Raw genomic sequence first — 20,931 nt, forward strand, 5'->3', positions numbered from 1 at the left:
CGACGAGAACTCGCGTTGTGTTCGAAGCTGGCGCCAATTAACGGAAGGCAATAGGATGATCGAAACTCGGGTCGGGTTCGTTAAAATCTTGACCGATTAAACTACAACGCTTCGATTCTTCGTATAGCGTCTTGGAAAGGATTTCACGATAACTCGATGAAAGAAGACGCGGTTATTGTTTTAAATCCACTTTACTCGCAAAGAGAGACGGAGCAATTCCAGCTGCGAGGTACGACGATATAAAATTCAGTTACGTCGAAATTTGATCCAAACGGAGAGTAATTGGAGATCGCAAAGCTTGCCACCGACACTCGTTAGATCCGCTACTACACCGTATACGTTTTCGGGGCTTTTGAACTTGGAGTGTTTGTAAGTAACAGTGGATGAAGTCGAAGTAACCGGCGTTAAAGCAGCGTCCGCTGTCGTCGAAATTCAAGTTCGAGAATTCGACCGCATGGCGTTCAACCATTCTCGTTGAAAGTCGATCCAACCCGAAACCCGATGGCTCAGATCTACCATTCGACTCGAGTCGTACTTCGAGATGGTACTTTGAGATGGTCTTAAATTACACCTGACTTCGAGCCTCGGTCTAATTACAATTAAACCTCTTCGATGTTTCTACGAACCGGAAGGTTTAACGACAGTAGACGAACTCTGGATTTCCTCGATTTTCAGACGAATTCTCACAAAGAAAGTCTAACGATTCATCTTCTTCCTTCCGGTCGAATGCGATCCTCTTACGCGATTCTCTTACGCGATTCTCTTACGCGATTTTCCTACGCGATTCTTCGGTTAAGAACTAACAGTCACGGGTGACCGAGCTACGTCGCGCCGGTTAATTCGTCAGCGACGCGCGAGTTCCGTGCTCCGGATGATAATGCCGGTCCACTGCAGCGTGACAGCGCTCTGTAATTAATCAGAAAGTGCAACGCGAGAATACAGGGCTGGTCCCAGCGTAACAGTCGCTGGAACGGGCGCAACGTTTGCACAGTTGATGCGCGCGTACGTGCAGCGGCTCCGTGTGACGCGCATACTCGCGACAAGAGCAACCGGATGCATGTTGGTGGAACGCGGCGGAAAAGACAGGGGTGAATGTAGAGGAGAGTGTATAAATGCGACATAAATGGCGCCGCGCCGGTGCATAATTGTAGACCGGCACAGGTGTATCGCGTTGCTAGAACTGGTAGAAGCTGCGTAACCGTTACTCGGTCACATGTGCGTAATGGAATGCATCTGGGTGGAGAGCGTGAAGAGCATGGAGAGAGAGAGAGAGAGAGAGAGAGTCGATGGGGCGGTTGCGTGTACAAGCCCTTGTGCGTCAAAGGATTTTTTTGTTCACGGCATTCGGTTCGTCGATATTACCCTCTAACATTCTCTCGTTTCAACGAGACAGAGGATCAGAAATGTTTCTCCGGTATTTATTTGGATGGAACGCGCCGGTGACCCAAATATTTGGCGAACAGTTTGCCGAAAAATTTCGCGACTTCCGTTTCGTTTCACTTGAATGTCTGGGATATCTCGGCTAACTTTATGTTGCAGAGTGTTTGCGTTGGTTGGAAATTTGTTTAAAAAGTTGTATTTTTTTCCTTTTTTCTTTTTCTAGGTATCGCGTGGGAAGTGGAAAATGTTTTTTACTTCGAAAACGACGCTCCCTTTTCTTTTCCGCTTTTTTCGCTCCTTTTTCGCGCAGAGTACAAAACAGTTAAAGAACTCCAATATCCGCTTAACATTCCACGCGATCCGGAAACATTTTCGTTGCAAACGGATATTCCCGGGCCCGAAAACAGAGGAAGCGTTTCAACCGACGAAATCACCAAGTAACACAGCGCGCACGATGAAGTGGGAGCGCATCAAGTAGCGCGAGCGTAAAACATGTGCGACAGCGTCAAAAGCAGGACTCTCTAAGGAGAATAAGAGAGTCAACGGTGCGAGCGTGCCGTGAAACTACGTCGATGTATAAACGATACGACGAATGCTTTGCAACCGTTGAATTCACGAAATGCGAATTAACGGCATGGACGTCGACCCGGCAGCCGTACGAGGAGCTTACACGACAGCACCAGAGATTTCACAATATTTGGAATTTTCCGAGACACTCTGTAAATGCCAGGCAAATATACAGTGGCAAATAGTTGCGTCACAACGTGGAAAAGAGAGATAGCAGCTCGTAATTGCGGCAAGCACATTGTCGGCGTATAATTGTCTCTGGCAATGTAGTTATCCGACGATTACGGAATACCGGAAGTGACTCGTGCAAACGCATCGAGTTTCACCGCCCCTTCTCGTTACGCAATTATCGACTGACGTAGAAAAGAAAAAGAAAAGAAGAAAAATAGAGCGGGTCTCTCGTTATCCGAGATTATCTCGAGCAAATTCTAAAGAAGCGGAAAAGGATGCACGCAAACGATCCACGTGGTCGACAGGCGAAAGTTCGTTCTAAATCGCGTCTGAATATTCCCTCGTATAACCGAAATTAACCCTGTCGCCCGAGGCAGGGCAACTGCAAACAAGTTTTAGAGCCGAATTTCACCATGATTAATTAAGCCGCGTTCAATCCTGTTCCGCGAAGCCACGTATTATACGCGCCGTTATGCGCGTGGCAGCAGATGCTCATCGGCCGATGCGATGGCTGAATTTCATACCTCTCGACAACGCTTCTTGCTTTGCAATATTTAAACGAGCATCTTATCGAACGTTCAGAAACTCCTGGTATACCTTCGAAAGTCGTTTACTCGTGACTCTTTGTATTCCATGCGTGTAACTCGAAAAAGGAAATGGACCATTACTGTCCGCGTTTCAAATCCAGCGTCACGAGACCAATTACCATTCTGTTCGTTAAATTTCACACTTGACCCATCGGATAGATACCGTAAACGTACGATAGCCGTAGCATAGTGGGAATTCGTACTGCTCAGAACGAGGAAATGAAAAGGGGTCGAAACCTCTATCGAGCTTCGATGTACATGGAATCGGAATTCGTGTGGTGTAATATAAAGGCTAGTTGGTCAAACGCGTACACCGAAATATATGACGCGAACTTTCAGACTGCGTCTTTGTCGATCGGTTGTATAGAAAGGAAGGAAAAAATGGAGAGTATATTTCTCGCGCGACTGATTCGACCGTCTACGCTTCACCTCGCCGATAGTTTCACGCGTATCTCGTTCCTTTGGCTCCGTACACGTAGTCATACCAGTCTACCGAACAGTGCATTCTTCCTCGTTGCGCGTCGACAAGCGGAGTGGTATAAAAAAAAAAAAAAAAAGAAAGAAAGAAAGGGAAGAAGGAACGATGGAAGAAAGGACGCTACATTTATGAGAGCCGAGCGTTCGCGCATTGTACGCGTCCGCGTGGGAAAATAAAAACGCGATGTCGCGGAATTACGCGCGTACAATTTATCGCTTCCTGTTTTCATTGCTTGCCACCCTATGATTATTTGGACACCGCGTTAACATTCGATGCCTGGTTTCGTGCTGCACGTGAGCCCAACATAGGGGACTTAAGCACCAATTCCCCTTAATGAGGTATATCATCGAATCTGGGGTCACGTTTTTCTCCGGTTCGTCTCATGTAACTGCGCGTAACACGTGTACGCGCGTGCTCGAGAGTACATCGCTCGTAACGAGATTGAACGCGTTTAACTGAAAATTGTACAAGGGGATTTCAAGTGACGGCTACAAATATGGGCGAGCTGTGGACGGTGACCGTGTCACGAATCCCGGGGGCAAATATGTGACGCTTCTAAATAAAATGAAGAAGGAAAATGGCTAGGAAAATTGACAAAAAAGCGCGTTTTACGAGTGAACATTCCGACAAACTTTACGAGTGATTACGAAGTTTATAGGGAAAAATCGCGGAAATTTATACGGCAACGAATCTCGTTTCTTTTATTTTGTTGTATTATTTATATTCTCGATTCGCGTGTTTAGATTTTCAATCTTTTATTCAACGTTTCTGTTTTATTTCGTTGGTTTATTTATGCTGGTGTGTAGAACGGTGACTAAAGACGGATCGTTAGATCGCGTAACGGAGACGCGTTAACAGGGTTACTTATGGAAATGCGGTGTTACTGAATTGATCAACTCTTTGTAGAATTACGCGATTCCAATCGCTAATTGGATCCCACGTTCACGTTGCTTTTGTTCGTCTCGCATCGAGAGATTGAAACGTTGCGACAATAAGCGGATACGGTCGAATGCGCAAATAATTTCGATCAATGGTCATTCGTTCTACCGTCTTCCTTTCTGCGGTATGACAATTCCCCGGTTATGACGACCTTCTTTAATCCTGCTACTCGGTCGGAAAGAAGAATCGTTCCAATAAGCTTCAATTAATTAGCGTAACGAGCGTTAAACAAACGAAAAGATTTTCCAAGTTTTATGTTCCGAGAGCGAAATATATCTAACGATATCTTGGCCAAAAGCGTGAAACGCGACTGTAGTATCAAAGAGTCCTTATTTCATCCACGATTCGTAATGATAAAGCGAGGACAGGGAATCAGAGGAAGCTACTGGTTATCGAGTTAGACGGAATCTCTATCGAATTTGCTCGTAAACAAGAAGAACGAGGACAATTTTCCTTCACAGCGGGCATAGTTCCCCTTAATAACCGTTTTGCCTTCGCTGTCAGCGACAAACTGCTTTATACGCGTATTAATTTAACCTTATTTTCCATCGCTGTCGTTCGACGAGCACGCGAGCGAGTTTGCTTGTCCCTTGCTTGAAAGGAAGAACCCCCCCTGGGAGCAGCAGATGTACCGATGCACATGATACGTGTGCACTCTGTACTCTGAATATACTATATATCCATACGTGTGAGGATGAATGTAGTATGTATACGCATCCATGGAAAGCAGCGAGCTGGCTCATGTATAAATGCGAGCTAGATGGCAGGGTTGCATAGCTGTAAACCGGCGGCGCAGGTGTACCGCGCGCTCCTACAGGGCAGGAAGCGCCGAATATAAACGTCTTCACGGCACATATACGCTTTCACGAATTGGATGGACGCGCGCGCGATGTAGCGATACGTATAGAGCTCGTGGCGATGAACCTTTAACGGTTTCATAGTTTCACGTAGCTATCGAAATTCTGCTTATCAAATCGCCGTCCCTACGTAATACATCGGTCCCCTCGTATGGTTTTCATGTACACATTGTCTATGCGCTTGGTCACGATCCGATCGCTGAAAAACATTGTCGTGAAATTTCGAGAACATTAGCCACGTCGGTGATACTGTATCAGATTTGCCTGGTAGAAGAGATATAGGGGAGAAACCCGCCGATAGAGAGGCAGGGGTTGTGGAAAGGAAACGCTCTGGGAGGAAATGATACGAACCGAGCGAGTGGGAGAGTGGTAAATGTTGCAATCGGAACACGGTGTGGAGAAAGGCGACGTTTCGCGCGCCATTCAACGAATGTGGATGAGCGTACGTGAGCGTTTTATCGTCGGCGGGAAGTTGGTTCGGTTATCATTATTTGAATACAGTGAATGCCGACGGTGGTTTCATTATTTTTTCTCTTTTCAACGCTCAACGAGAGACGCGCACGGCAAATCGAATAATGTTTCGAGTAACATTTTCTAGAAAGCAATCGCATTTTGTTTCAAAGGATTGAAACGTTTTCGTGCTAAAAAAACGAATTGAACGCTGTATAAATCTTTGAAATTGCTAGGACATTTTTCCTATTATATATTTTTCACGCTTGAGCGATGAATTCGCCGCATTCCCGGCGATGAATGCAAATGATTTCGCACGCAGACCGTAATAACTGACAAGACGGAGATCGAATATGATTGATCCCGCTGTTACTGCTGCATACTTGGTGCAGCCACTCTGCTGCTCCTTCGATGCTTCGTAACAAAACGGAAGTTCTTCGGCGTTTACCGGATATACGTGTCCATACATAGCTATATATATGTGTGTGCATTTTGCAATATAAACCGCTTACCGCAGATGCGCGCAGGGAATATCGAAGAAGTTGCAAAGCAACCGTTCGTTCGAGCTTACCTACGAGGCCAAGAGAATATTGGGAAACCAATTGTTTCTTTATCCGGTCGAATATCCTTATTGATTCGATTCATCTTCGGATGAATTATTCGTTTAGAGAAAAATATCCTCCTTTCCGTCCAATGTACTTCTCCAGTATTTTATCCAGACACGTCGCTCGATTGATCACCTTTCGATTGGCTTGTTTCTATTTCCTAAATAGATTGTCTATATCAATTCGTCGTAAAATTATACGAAACAAGGAACGAGACCGCTAAATCACAGTGTTCTTTGTTTCATTGCATTCGTATCTAGATGAAAGTTTCTCCGTAAATAATTAATTACGGTAGTTCATCGTGTCAAAGCAGATACGTACTTTCAGCACAGTACCGAGTTGTGTCTGCTTTTGAGAGTTTAAATCTGATATCTCCCCTAGGACGTATAAAAAGTTTCCCCCTTCTTGCGTAATGGCGGCCAGAATACCTTTCCTGCGTGTAATTACGCGAATACGTACGCAAGTTTATACACTTTACTCGACAATACCAACAGTTCATTGTTCTTATTCACGTTACACTTCGATCGATATCTACTTATAAATGTCATTCGCAAACCGACGACATCCCTGACCTTCTAGCTAATGCAATTTCACAGAAATTAACGCTACAATCTCGGTCAAGTTCCATTAACGTCTTCCCAAAAGCCTTCTCGATTTTCCGCGTGTCCGAACGTCGATCCTTCTAAACGGAACATGCCGCGCGATCCATGTTACAGGACGGGGTGTGGTGCTGGACAGTCAGGGTCCAGTGTTGATCTCGGAGCCACGCTCGTCGGTCGAATTCTCGAACGAGACCGGGGCTATGATCCATTGTTCGGCCCAGGGCAGTCCCTTGCCAAGGATTGATTGGCTTATGGGGGACGAGTCACCGGTCCTCCCTATACCTCACATCCGTGAGATGCTGGTGAATGGTTCAATGTATTTTTTGCCATTCAGTGCGGAGACCTACCGACACGACGTCCACGCGGCTGTCTACAGATGTCAAGCCTCGAACAGCGTCGGCAGGGTGTTGGGCCGTGAAATCACGGTAAAGGCCGGTGAGTACCTTTATTTCTTCGCTTCCAACCGATTGCTTTCCCCTTCCGGTCCGGAAGCTAGACTTTTTCCTTTCCATTCTCCATCATCTTTCACTTTCATCTACATCGTCCTCGCAAAATTGCCAGATGGTTTTATCACAATGTGTTATTGATTCTCCATTCCTTTTTATTATTTCCTTTCCCTTCCATAGAAATTCCTTCCCTATTCTCTTCTACCTTAATCTGTCACTTTCATCTGCATGGTTCTTAAAAAATTGCTCGATAATTTTATCCCAATGTATCATCGACTCTGTTCTCTTTCCTGTTATTTCTTTTCTGTCCCATAGAAATTTCGTGCATTTTGTGTATCTTTAAAATAGCCAGTCGCGCAACAATAACGAGAGCGCTATATTTCGCGATATCTCGCGGCAAGTGGAGAAGAGAACTCCTTGCAAAGAAGTGTACAGAATCGTTCGGACAAAGAGTGCCTCTCGGACGCTGAACCAGAAAACGCGACAGCAGTAATCTGGCAAAAAATTGCCGGGGAACGTTCCCGGAGTGTCGTGGCTCGCAATTACGCCATGAACACCGCGTAGCTGTAGCAACGTCCGCGCTCTCCATCTGCTAACTTAACGTCACGTTCCGTTGGTATCGGGTGGCGGGCATTTAATGCCTCGAGTTCGCGATTTGGTATTTCTCTTTCCTTTTTTACATTTCGCGTAACTCTTTCGTGGCGCTCCTCGCTAGGCGCGTTGCAAGATTTTTCGTTATCGGATACCGCGATGTCTCCGGTAGTCTCTCGTCGCTCGTAAACGTAATCGGTCGTTCTACAGGATGACGTTCTAAACCACGAGCCGCGGGTAAAAGTGGAAGAATGATCGCGGCTTGAGAGAGCCGCGCCAACTACATTTATCGCTGCTTTGCTGCTTCATCCCCCAGCTCGCAGATGCACTGCATAGAATCCGTGGCCGCTTATGGCTAACAAGCGACACTCACTGCCAAGATCAAGATCCAGCTTTAGCTCTCGCACGCTGCCAAGCTTTTGCTCGCGTTTTTCTAGCGACCACCGGAAACAGACGAGCGTTTTGTCGGTATACGTGTTACCGTGTTTCATGTTTGCGTGTGTGCGCGAAAGACGGGGAAACCGACGAAACAACGCAATCCCTGGCGAGCACAAAAGACGAACGAAAGATTTTCGTTGGTTTTTTGCTGGGAATAACAATCGCGTCCAAGTCCTGGCAAGAATCACTTATCGCGCTTAGCGGCTCGTGAATCAACGAAAATTTCTGGAAAGAATCGCCGAATTGTGTTACGTAGAATAGAAAGGGTGGATTGTGCGCGATAGCTGGAGAACTGGATTGAAAACACGAGAGGGAGCCACTAATTACCGAATGCACGGGTCGTAGACAGGTTGAAAAGCGACGTTGTTGGCGAGTAGAATAACGAATCTGTAATAGACAATGCGTAGTGCCTTATATTATGATTGGAGTTAACGACGAGAGACGGGTCGTTACGGTCTGGAATATCTGGCCATAAGCTGTTGAGCTCTCGAGATTTGCTTTCGTGAATATCGATGTCTGAATAGAATTGCTGAGGTTAAAACAACCCTGACGATAATTGTCGCGGTATAACTAGAGATAAAGTCGAACGAAGATCGAGTAAATTCTCGGAAATTTGCCTAGGTCGATTTTCCTTGAAATTTCGTCATCGTCTTCCGTGATTACGTAACTCATCCTCTTGTTCCTTCTTCCGTTCCATAGAAGTAACTTTATTTCACGGAACAAACGTGGCTAACGATGGAAAACTGATATCGACGCTCTTTCTTTCAGTGGTACGTCAAAAGTACGAAGTGCAAGTGCGAGATGTTTACGTGCTTCCTGGAAATACCGGTGTGCTCAGGTGTGACATACCGACGTTCGTTAAGGAGTACGTGGCAGTCACGTCCTGGGTTCGAGATTCAGCCTATAACATCTTCCCCACGCCGAAAAGCGGTGAGTGATATTGCGATAAATTGAGCTGAGTTCGATAAGGCTGAAACGTGTCGGACGTGTCTCGAGTATCTTAAACCTACTAGCTTACTCGTGGTGTTTCCAAACACGAATCTCCCTCGACTAAACTATCGTTCATCGTGATTTCAGCCGTTCAGAAATCCAGCTAACTGTTCGATTACACTTTCTGAAGATTCTTGTTTTATTTTAGCATCAAAATAAGCGACTAGCATTTCATTTCTCAGAAACACTAATTTACAAAATTTATCATTTCGTTAGTATAATTACAGCGTACGTTTTCAGACAATCTTTTACCATACACGCAACAGTTTTCCCTTCTGTTCTTTCCTTTTTTAATCGTTTCGATTTTAGGATTGGTCGAATTCGATTCGTTAGAACGAACTATGTTCGCCGTCCATTGAGATCGTTCAACGGACTAACTCGCGCATCGTCGATATCGAGAGAACGAGCATGCCAGGAACAAAAGGTTGGATATTTCTCGAACGAAAAACGCGATTTGGTACGCATTCTCGTTACGCATTCGAAAAGAGCCCTTGTCGTATCGTGTACCGATGTCACGTCTCGGTGCACGTGATTGCGAAGTTTTTGACATTTACATTCCCCGCTGCTGAAGAGGCACGTAGAAATGGCGTACCGATAAAAGCGTAGGAGTCTGATAAATTGGAACCACTTTTTTGCCTGGTTTTTCCCCTCGTTTGTGTACCGCGGCCGAACGCGCGCAGAGCAAAAAAGCCCACGTTACGGCGCGCACACACGCTGATATAAGCTGCTCTGGTCAATATCCGAGTTAATTAGAGTCTGAGGGGACTATTCGAGTATCCACGTATACACATTAACGTGGCCGCCCACTCTTGCACGCCATAAGCCCACGTGAATTGTGGTACTACATATGGGAAATAGGGGGTCTCGTCGAGCACACGTGCAAGAGTTTATGAGAACGTTGCCAATCAGCAGCAGTGTTAGAAACGACGATGCAAAGCTCACGACCACGCGAACAGCGTTCTCTTTTATTTTTCCGAAATTGTTAATCGAGACGAATTCTCTATAACTCGGCGTTACATTTCCTCGACGGTTAGAAAGCTCTCGGACGAGACCAAGACGGGGAAATTACGCGCGCAGCAAACGAGGCAAGGAGAAGTTCAGCCAACGAAAGAAGAAGCTGTTCGTTTGATCACAAACGAACGTTGATTGAATGCAATGCCCGTTAAATTTTACGACTTTTATTTCATCGCGTCTCTCCAACACCTTCTCTTCGTGTCACGAAGATTTCCGCTTTCCATCCCCTCTTCGCCGTTCTGTCAAACTTTTCAAACTTCTTTCCTCCCAGCGCACCATCATAATGCTCACATTGTGCCGACAAAGCAACTTACCAGTTCGGTTCGCGATTTTCGCCGAAAGTTTTCTCGTCGAGCGCACTGTTTAGGTCATATTCGATGCTTTGGTCTCGAGAAACACGCGTGCACTTGGTAGAACTGCGTGTTCTCCCTCTACCGCTTCGTTTTTTAGGCTTCTCCTGCTCCCCGTTTCTCATCCTGTTTTCCTGGAACCTGTTTTTGAACGTTCCACTAAAAACTCAATCATAGTTACTCGCTTCTGCGTTCCAGACGTTTCCTCTCGAACGGATTATACCGAATAAACGGGAACTTTCTCGCGTCGACGGGCTGATCTGCACGCGACTAAAAACTTTTCCGAGTGATTCGTTTTCCATTCAGACGAGACCGCTCCCGCCACCCTCGTCGTCTCGTGCTCTTCTTCCATTTCCTCTTCCATCGCAAGATTGGATTTTCCTGGCCGAGCACGATCGAGACTTCGCCTGTTGCCTACACGTCGTGCTCTCTCCTCGCTGTTTGATTTAACCCTAACGTTTGCCCTCCGCTTGTCCGACGTCAGAGACACGTCAACGGAGAAGTTTTGGACACTGTCCAGCACCTCTGCAGTTAGGCTCGCTTTAGATGGCCAATTACGGTGAATAATTTGTTAAGGAAGCTGTGGTAACGAGAGAAACGTTTCCCGTGACTCTGACCGACATAGTGTTTGAAGAAGCGTTGGAGAATAGCTGGTTAGATTTTGAATGGATTTTGAGAATCCAGGTAGAAGTTATTCGCGACTCAAGTTTCAGGAGTAATAGGGGCAGAAATTTCGGTAGAAGTTGGGAAATATGATGCAAAGGGCTGAGAGGAGAGAGAGTTTTGTAGTTAGAGATCGGTGTCACGATAAAATTAGTTCGAAATACAGATGTACGGAGGCGATGCAGTCTTATTCGTATCTCTGATACTCACTCGAGCTCCTTGTCCGACAGCAATTTCCTACAGAAGGAAGAGCTTGATGAGGAGCTAGCTCGATTATAATAGAATAGTTCGGTTCCACAAAGCGAACGATCCGCTCTCGAATCTCGGCTCAAAGCTTCTGTAATCGATTCTTCCTGTCCCTGTAAGTTCTTTTTATTGACATTATTATCAGCGTTGGAAAACTTGGGTCGTCGCTTGGATTACAAAGTAAAAGTCCAACGAATGAAGATCAAGAAAAAATTGTGTTGTCGCTGATAACTCGGTAACCAAGACTGAAACTCGGGGAATATCGATACGGTTCGAGTTGCAAGACGAGCGACTTTAATAATTCGTTGGCGATATCGAGCAGAAAGTCGTGATAAGATTGCCACCCGATATCCATTTCACGAAGTAGACGCCAAGTAGAACAAAAGTTGCCAGCAATTTCTTCGCGATCCTCGTTTCTGCTTCGTTCGATGCATCGAAATGCATTCATTTCGAACGTCTTTCGTGACTGTCGAAAGACCGATTCAATTCTTATCGATTACGTTCCGTTCGATAATTTAATGTAAAACGTGGAACGTAACAGGAGTAAGAGTATCGACGGGTCTCCTCGGGAATTAAAGTGCAGTGAATATCGGGGCAGTCGGGAACTGTGCATCGCAGCTCAAACACGAAGCGTTCGGCCACAATGCAAATTCGCTCCGGGCTGATCGTCCCTCTGTGCCCAGAGAACCCCGAACCATCTTCTGCTTTGCAGTATCCTGTCCGAGTCCTTCCGTCGTCCAACCATGGATTCCCACCGTCGATCCTGAACCCGATGTCGTCTTTCTTTCTCTCCTTTTCTTTTCTTTCGTTTTCTTCGCCTTAATTTCCCCTTCGTTTACTCTCTTTCCACTGTAGATCTGTTCGATGGGTGTTTCATGGTCCATGCATTCGAAGAGTCTCTCGATTTAAGTGGATTTCACAGAAAAAGCGTCTACATCCAGCTAATTATCAAGATAGAACGTCGCATTAGATGACACGAGAATGCGTGAAAAGGGATTCAACGAATTTATTCTTTTCGCTTGTCTGACTACGCGACAACTTGTAAAAGAATAAACGCGACCCTATTCTTTTTCCTTGTTACGAATTTTTACACCTTTCGACGCGTGATTTAACGAAGAAAAATTTTTGTTATTCGATCGGGATTTTACGGCGTGTAAATCGAAGGGAAAACAGTTCATGGCGCTCGGTGTTTGTACGCGGCGTGCGAGCCTGGAACGACGCCGGAACGATATCGCAGTGATAACAGCTCCGGGCTGTTTTCATTCACAGCACTCACCAGTTCAGAGACTCGCCGACTAGACAAACCGAAAGTTACTCGTTAGTAAGCTGTACGTCTACCGAACGACGGGCAAATCCGGGCTTGACACTTCACGTTCGATTTAATGCGTTGCAATGAATTTTTAATCGAGGCCACTACGATGAAGCTGCGGATCGCGAGATCCATTGATTTCATAAGCATTAAACGCGCAATGGTTACGAACAGCCTGAGAGCAAAACTTCTGACGTTGCTATTAGCTCCACATTTTTTGGTTTTCGCGTTCACTCTGCGACTTGGGCGGAAATTTTTCATGGATCCTGGTAAGGATCGGAACCGGTAAATAGGCGATGACAGTTTGCAGCTCGGACAGCTTAAAACGAAAGTTTTTCCAGGGAGTCGGGTTTCCGGGGAAAGTTTGCCAGGATCGTCGAGGAATAACACGGACGCGCAAAAAGCCGTGTGAAAAACGAACACCGCCTAAGAGATATCGATTTATCGCTCTTGCAAGAACGAGAAACTTTCCCAAACAGTTTTCAACGGCGTCGGTCGTCCCGTGTTTTACGATCCTCTTCGGCGAATAAGAATATCCACGACAGTCTCGAAAATCACGCGCACCCGCCGCCCTCGCTCGACGAAAGTTCCAGGGAAAGGCTTTTAACAAATCAGGAGCGGTTGAAATCGTTTTCCAAGCGAACGGGGCACAAAAGCGAAGATCAACCGACCGATTTCAACTATTTCACGATGACATCCTTGTATTTTTACCGAGCGGTGCTCCAGTTTTAATCAACGAAACTGTTGGTCCGCTTGGAAGCATTTCGAACGAAAGATCGAGAGTTTGTAATTCTTGAAATCACAGGGAGAGAAAATGAATTTTTTCCGCTGTTCCTTCCAAGCGAGGTTCAAACAATCGACTCGTTCCCCGCCGACTGTTAATCTGAATAGTGAACGTTCACGAGGTTCCGTTGAAAGCGCGCTCGTTGAACGGAAGCTGTCGCGGCGAGGGAAAAGGATTTATACGAGAAAAGTTGGCGCGATTTAAAGCGTCCGTTCTATCGCGATCCGGCATGCGCGAGATTCATAACCTCGATAAGCGAATGACAAGAAAATCCAGCCGTGATTTATCGTGTTGCGCGTTTCGGAAAAGCACCGCCCATACGCACGATACGACCAACTTTTCCTTAAAACTGAAAATGTCTGTGTTTCGTGACCTCCACGGTACGGCGTGGAGGAACGTATATCGAATAAATCGAGGCCTCAACGTGTTTTTGTGGTGGTCGACGAATATGTGAATCGTACGTACCATTTGGTTCGCAGAAGCAATTTAACACAGGAACAACCTTCGGTGAATATGTGCTGCTATAGTTTGCCGAGAGAGATAAAATCGCGTTGACCTCGTTGGAAGCGATTGCATCATAATTTCGTAGAGAAATACACCGCAAAATCGATTATCCGACATTCCATAGCATGTGGACCATGTTTCACCTGAAATATCAAGGTCCGATTCCGAATAGCCTCCAGCCAGGTTAGTTTAATTAACGACGAACGTAAACGCAAATGCCGTTGATGTTTGTAAATCACACACGTTCCCATATTCGTGTGTCTTGCTTACGACGAATAAAATCGCGAATAAGTTAGTCAGATTGTTTCGTTTTTCGGTACGCGATCGTGGGAGGCAGCGTCGAGGACTCTTGCGTCTCCTATCACGGCTCTAGCCTATCGTCGACGGTCTTTAATGATGTATTTACTGAAAATACAAGGGGGAAAGGTGGAATGAAAAAAATAGTATTTAATACGCCAACTGACAATTTGTCGGCATCTCGATATGTCCCAGTAGTACGTTAACACGAATACACAGACTGCTCCTCTCATATCGGAACAATACGCGTTCACCTGGTATTTTCGCCAGGATTAAATGCTCAAACGGCTAAAAGCTCGCCGCTGCACGTGCATTCGTTCGCGTGCCATTGTATTCTCAATTTCACGTCCCAGCCAGAGAGAAAAAGAGGAACAGCTGGAAAAAAAGGGAAAAAACACGGTGTAGCCCCATGTAGGATGGGGGTGTAGGTAGATAGGTAGGCAGGCAGGCGCAGAGAAGGGTGAGATTGGCTATCCTTTTTGAAACCAGAAGCTTTTAGAATTATTACACCGGCTAAATGGCATTTCAACTGGTTAATGGGTATTAAAAAATGTTTCGTTTGACCCGACCGGAAATCTGCCATCTCCATTCACGTGTGTTACACGTTGTACACGGGATCGCCGGGATACGGGCAGGGGTTCCGTGAAGACTTGCAGCGAGATTGAATCCGCGAAATCGGGTAATGCCTCTCCGACCTTGCTGTTGCTGGCGTTGCGTCTCTCCTGGTTCTATGGTGGCGTCCTTTTTCGGCTGAAGAACGCTCGGGCTCCATAATTCACCAGCGAGAACCATAGCACCGACATGCTATTCTGCCGTTGCAGGCTGCGGTCGGCTTATTCGAGCGTATTATTCCGCGTGTACATGCAAAAATATTCGCGTGGTCGAATCGACTGGTTAAATCCCGTGCCATCAGCCAAATAGACAGTCTGTCATTTCCCCGTGGCGCCAGTCAGTATATCTACCCGCGCCCCTGTTGTCAGTGTTTTATATCGTGAACCCTTTGCCGCAGTCCATTACTCTTATTAGCACGAAATTCCAGTCACGCGGCTGAAACCAGGTTTTCCAGTCGGTCGGCGGAAAGGAAATCTCGCCGCGATTCTGTCCGTCACTTCTTGTTGACCGTCGTCCATCGATCGATGCTTCTCTCGTTGCCATTTCGATGACTCACAGAAGCGAGATGAAAAGCTGCTTAAACGATTCTCATATTTCGCTTAAAGCTTTCAGGGGGGATTAAAGGGCCCTTGGCTGTGTTACGAGATCGAAGTTCTTGAAGAGGTTCGAATAGTTGCGGTATCCGGCAACCCGATACTTTCGACATTCAGTTATCGGTTTTCTACCAGTTTATAACTGTTATTTGTGCTACGTGTTCGATAAATTATTTCGAGGAGTTCACGACGAGCAACGAATCGTGTAGACTAACAAGTGGTCAACTAAATCGTTGTAAATGGATTTTTTAACGGTACCGTTGCGTTTATCGGTCTTGAAAGGCTGGTATTCGCAGATTGAAATATTGGCCAGTAGTCGAACCACGCCATAAGTCAGCCTTGTCCGTCGTACTCTCACTTATCGTTGGCTTGGTCTTTGGAAAATATCTATCGCTAAATATGTTCGATCTTCGTTCAATAGTCGAAGCTTTCTCTCATCTAGGAAACTCGGTCAACGATTCGCAATAGCGCACGGTTTCTCGCGAAAACGAGGCCGTTTAACGGCCGCAACGGCTAATTTGTTGGATAATAAAATTTCCTCTCCAAGTCTGTGCGCGACGTATGCAAATACGAGGTAGCAGCGAAATCGTAGACCGTCCAGACATTTTTATAGGAGCCAAGCTTTTTCTCATCTTCGTTGCAACGTTTTAGCGCAGTCGTGGCGTACCAACCACCCTCAAGGTGCAACCAGACTTTACGTGAATTCCTACTCTCGCTTCGGCTATAACGGTCGCGTTTCAACAGCGGGAATATCGAGCAATTTCCTCGAGAATAATGCAATACATAGAGGGGTCAGGAAGTAGGTAATACGCGTGATACAACGAACGACGAAATATTGACACTGGTACGCGAGAACCCGGCGATGGGAGTATGAACGGAGGTGAAAAACCGATGGAATGGAAGAGAATGAGACGAGGGGCTGGGACAACGAGCATGAATACTGTATCGGAGCAAATGCAGTCGTTTATACATCGAGGTGCGAACTCGTGGGCAAAAACATTTTCGCGCGATGCATTTTCTACCGCGTCACGCACGGCACCACACACGGACCATTCCACGTTGAAAATGGTCACGGAAGAAGGGAATTTACGTAATATATTTCGTGTCACCCGAGAGAAAAAAGCTGGAAAAATAGCGGCTAAAGCGTCCCTTTGTGCCGCGTGGCGTCACTCGTGCAACGATTTCGCGTAATTTACATTAGAAGGCGCGGCCCGTATCGTGGTTCCTCTTTCAACGTTGTTTCACCCTTCTCGTTGCTCATCCTCCTATCCGACTCTGTTCTCTCTGCACTCTGTGCTTGCGAACCCAATCCAAATGAATCGCTATTAGTTCCTCGGATTTCTATAAAAATAGAAATTTTGATACGATTGCTGACATTGATATTTCAGAAAATGAATTGTAACGAAATTTACCGTTAATCGTTATTGGATTTTCCGTTCAAATACAATTTCCATTTCCGCCGCGTCTGGGTATTTCGTTTTTTGGATCAACGATCCTCGCCGATCGGTGAAACGCGATCCGAACGATATTGTCGACGCCACTGCGGCTGAGTTTTCGCAGAATTATCGATCAGAAAACCGGAATTATTGCGACAATTCGCTCGTGTACGTTCGTGCACTTCGGGTACGTTCGTTCGAGCGTATCAAGTTCGCTCAGAACGAATACGCTCGAAATATAATTTTCCCATGTGTGCGCCATTATGCGCATGGCAGAGCAACTTGTGTACGTTAATCCGATAAGGTGCGGTGCGTTTGAGCAGAAGTTGGATCAGCAAAAGGAAATAATTAACACAGATTCGGCTCGAGTGGAAACGATTTAGTAGAAACAATAATTTTACTTTACATGGATTTACGTTTTGTCGATGGCTATCTAGAACTTTTTTCGTCGTCTGAAATAATATATTCTCAATGACATTAAATAATAGCGTCTTAAAATTACTTGAAATAAGAATTCCTCCCTCCGTTGCGAACTTCGCCGATCCAACAAAGAGAAAGGGAACAATGAAGAGAAATAGCTGATTTATACCAGACAAAGGCAACGTGGCAAGTGTCAGGCTATATTTCGTCTCCTCGGAAGGTAGCCGCGTTGAGGACGCGCAGATTACACGATTGACGCACAGCTAACCCGCGAGATTTTTTACGAGCATCGATCCGCATGCGACTGTATGGAATTAACTGGTAACCGGTACGCATCCCTGCAGGCTATGCCCGGCATAGTGGCGGCCGTTATTTCGGTCAAACGCAGCAACGCGTCCAGACAACGACAAAATTTTCATTTTGTTCGACCGCTTAATAGCAGCGTTGGCCTCCATTAAACGGACCGGGCCTAGTTTCCGAATCATTTTCCACCGCTCCTTCCCAACCTGGACGCGCCCACCCATTTTTATTATTCGTCAATTTACGACGCGTGCACCACCGACACGGACTCACCGACGGGAATTTCCCATTAAAGGAATTTGCATATTAATGGAACCGCGCCGAGCTGTAAGCTACGATTGGTTCGAAATTTCGATAAAACAAAAGAAGACACAGAAAAATATAGACAACGAAACGAAGATAAAGACGAAATGTTAGGCAAGGAATGAAAATAGAAAAGATATAGAATGAAAGCTAGGAGAAAATCAAGGGAATCAGTGCTATGGATCTATTTTCAGATGACAGACATCATATGCTGCCAACTGGAGAGCTTCTGGTGTTCTCGGTGACTTCGTCCGACGCCCAGTCCAGTTATCGATGCCGGACCGTGCACCGCGTCACCGGAGACACTGTGGAAAGTTCCTCGTACGCCAGACTCGTGGTTACCGGTAAGTTTTCACAACGATACACACCTGGTCGCGTTGTTCCGCGGATCGTTGGTCCGCGACCCGTCGAACTTTCGTCCCGCTGAATATTTAATGGCCGGCAAATGTAGGAGAAATTTCTCTGGCCGCTCTTGGCAAGTAGAGTTCCACACCACGGAGAAAACCGCTGTGACGTGTCGTAGACCCAGGTGGAGCGGTTTAAACCACGGCAATAGCCGTATACTGTTGGCCTAGTTGTTTATTTCTTAGTCGTCCCAGGACAGTGGAAAATCTGCGACTACTTATGCAAATTCATATAGCGAAAGGAACTGTTGTAGGATTACACGGAGGAAACGTTGGACTGGTTAACTACGTGACTCGCTTAAATTTGAACGCCTATTAAAATCGTAGTATGTTATCGATCAGCAAACCTTATCGTAAATCATTGAGCCGGGCAATTAACCTTTCGTGAAGCTGAAATTAATAAATGTGTTCGATTTTCGGTGATGGAGGTAGCGCTGGCTCAGTATACGAGGAAAGGAAACAAAAGAGCGGAAAAAACGGCATAGAGTGACAAGGATAACGGAGAAAATGAAGTAACGGAAGCGACACAGAAAGAGGACGAAAAAGGACAGAAAAAGAAGAGAAAGAAAAGATAAAGGAAGGAAACGGAAAGAAACGAAGGAAGGAAGGAAGAAAGTCATTAAGAGTAGTATCTTCGTTTCTCTAAGTCCAAGATTTACGTAGAAATGACTTAATACTTATTTCAAGTAGGATTTCAGTGCCTTGCCCTTTGATCATTGCTTACTTATTTACCTTATTCGATAATTTAATTATACGTCCTTTATTCTGCAGAATATTCTGGAAATATTTATATTTATATTCTGATTGGCAATATGTTTAATAATTATATATGGTATTTACATATCTTAATAGAATGAAATATTTATGTCACGTATTCATGCAGATTTTATGCAAATATTGGCAGTGTAGCACAAATGAAACCTGTATCTCTCATTGTTAGAAACCCTCGATTTACAACAGAATTTTCCAGAACCATCGCGGCTCTTCGTAAGATCACGAGCCGAAAACATACGAACGTTCACATCTCAGAGATATCCAGTGAACATTTCATGCATCTACTTAGACACGATCGTTTATACATATAACGATCTCACGCATACCTTTTGCATAGTAAATCATAATGCATTGTTACGCGTTTCCCGTGGCGGCGGGCAGGCCGCTATTCGTTCGGCTGTTCGCTACTCGCGTGCACGCGCTCGCGAGCGTTCTGGCTTCTAACATGAATAAATCATGAATGTCCGAAATGCTAATGGCCGAAACGTCCACCACGGGTCGTCGGTTGTTTCTCCGACGAGCGGAGTGCTTCGAGTCGTAAACAAAATACACCGACATCGCTGAAAATACGAGCTGATTTCGAATAGTCCGCAGCTTTTACGCGCATTCATCGCGCGTTCTGTTGCCCATAAATAGGTTATAACCTAATTACGAGCATTGTCGTGCGGGCACCATGCGAGCTTCCGCGCGACGTCACGGTGTATCCACCTCTATGTGGATTGTTTCAATCGTCGTTATACTCGAAACGGATCCACCGTTGTTGATGCGACTTGGCCGTGTTTCCTGGATCCAGATACTCCGACTCAAAGGAACACCGATATTTATTGGAAGCGTAATCCATTTGTGAATAACGTTTTAACGATTTTCCCTTGTCGCAGTAATTTAATATTCATCGTGAAAGTTGAATGTCCAGTCGTACCGACGCGACGATATTTTCTTAATGCGCATTCGAATTTGCCACCTCTTTCCTTCTCCGAATGACTAAGAATCTTCTCTTTTTCTCTATTCATTTCGAACTCCCGAAAAGAGAGTTGAAGCAGATTTTTGAAGGGGCGTGATTTAAACTTTTGGAAAATTTCTCGGGACTTAAAAACACCTTTTCTTTATAAAAACTTAGCCAGAAACCACGTTCCTCTCTCGCCATGGTGTTCGGCGAACGTACCATTATCTAAGCGATCGTAATCAACCCTTGTTAACGATCTAGCTGCGAACACGATGGTTCGTCGACGCACTTCATCCCAAGCTCAGAGAGCTGCTGATTCATAAGACATAAAATAGGTCGAACGTGGATGAGCGGCTGGAACAATAGGTAGCTAATGATCAAAGTGCAAGTTGAGATGCTCCGTCGGCCGCTACACAGAAGACACAAAATCGAATGCGAGATGAACATATTGTTCGTTAGTTGCACGCCACCTCGAACGGCGAAATCAGGAGCCTGTTGTACGGCGAAGTACGGCCGAGGGAGAACATTTTTGGAGATTTGGTCGAGCAGTGTATCTGTACGGCGAAGAAATTGAAATCAGAATTTAAATTCGACAATAATATACAGGAATATTATGAGACGAATTTTAACAAGTGATTTGGTCTGACTAACGCAGGTGTACTACTACTGACACACACGTCGATCCATTTTACCCATTGTTGCTACATTCTACACGTAAGTAGCGCTACTGTTGCAGTTGTTGCATAAGATTTAAGAAAAGAGACAAACGAGTGAACAACGTGTTAATATAAACGCCAGACTGCTAAATAAAAAAATATACTACTTAAAAATAAAGATCTTTCTGACGAAGAAACTATGAAATAACGATAATACATTAA

At 45.4% G+C, this 20,931-nt stretch overlaps 1 protein-coding gene across 12 annotated transcripts in view; it reads left to right on the plus strand.

Moving 5' to 3' along the window:
* The window catches only part of LOC126918939 (cell adhesion molecule Dscam2-like), a 173,332-nt gene that overhangs the window by 103,448 nt on the left and 48,953 nt on the right, over positions 1-20,931 (plus strand). For 11 of the 12 annotated variants that reach the window (XM_050727514.1, XM_050727515.1, XM_050727521.1 and 8 more), the window contains 3 exons: positions 6,751-7,071; positions 8,880-9,041; positions 18,127-18,276. In XM_050727514.1, the coding sequence (XP_050583471.1) occupies positions 6,751-7,071; positions 8,880-9,041; positions 18,127-18,276 (633 nt within the window). The remainder of the gene's footprint in view (positions 1-6,750; positions 7,072-8,879; positions 9,042-18,126; positions 18,277-20,931) is intronic. The other variant, XM_050727522.1, reaches the window with a different exon arrangement.

This window comes from Bombus affinis, chromosome 7 (assembly GCF_024516045.1).
Source record: "Bombus affinis isolate iyBomAffi1 chromosome 7, iyBomAffi1.2, whole genome shotgun sequence".
In the NCBI taxonomy this organism is placed as follows: domain Eukaryota; kingdom Metazoa; phylum Arthropoda; class Insecta; order Hymenoptera; family Apidae; genus Bombus; species Bombus affinis.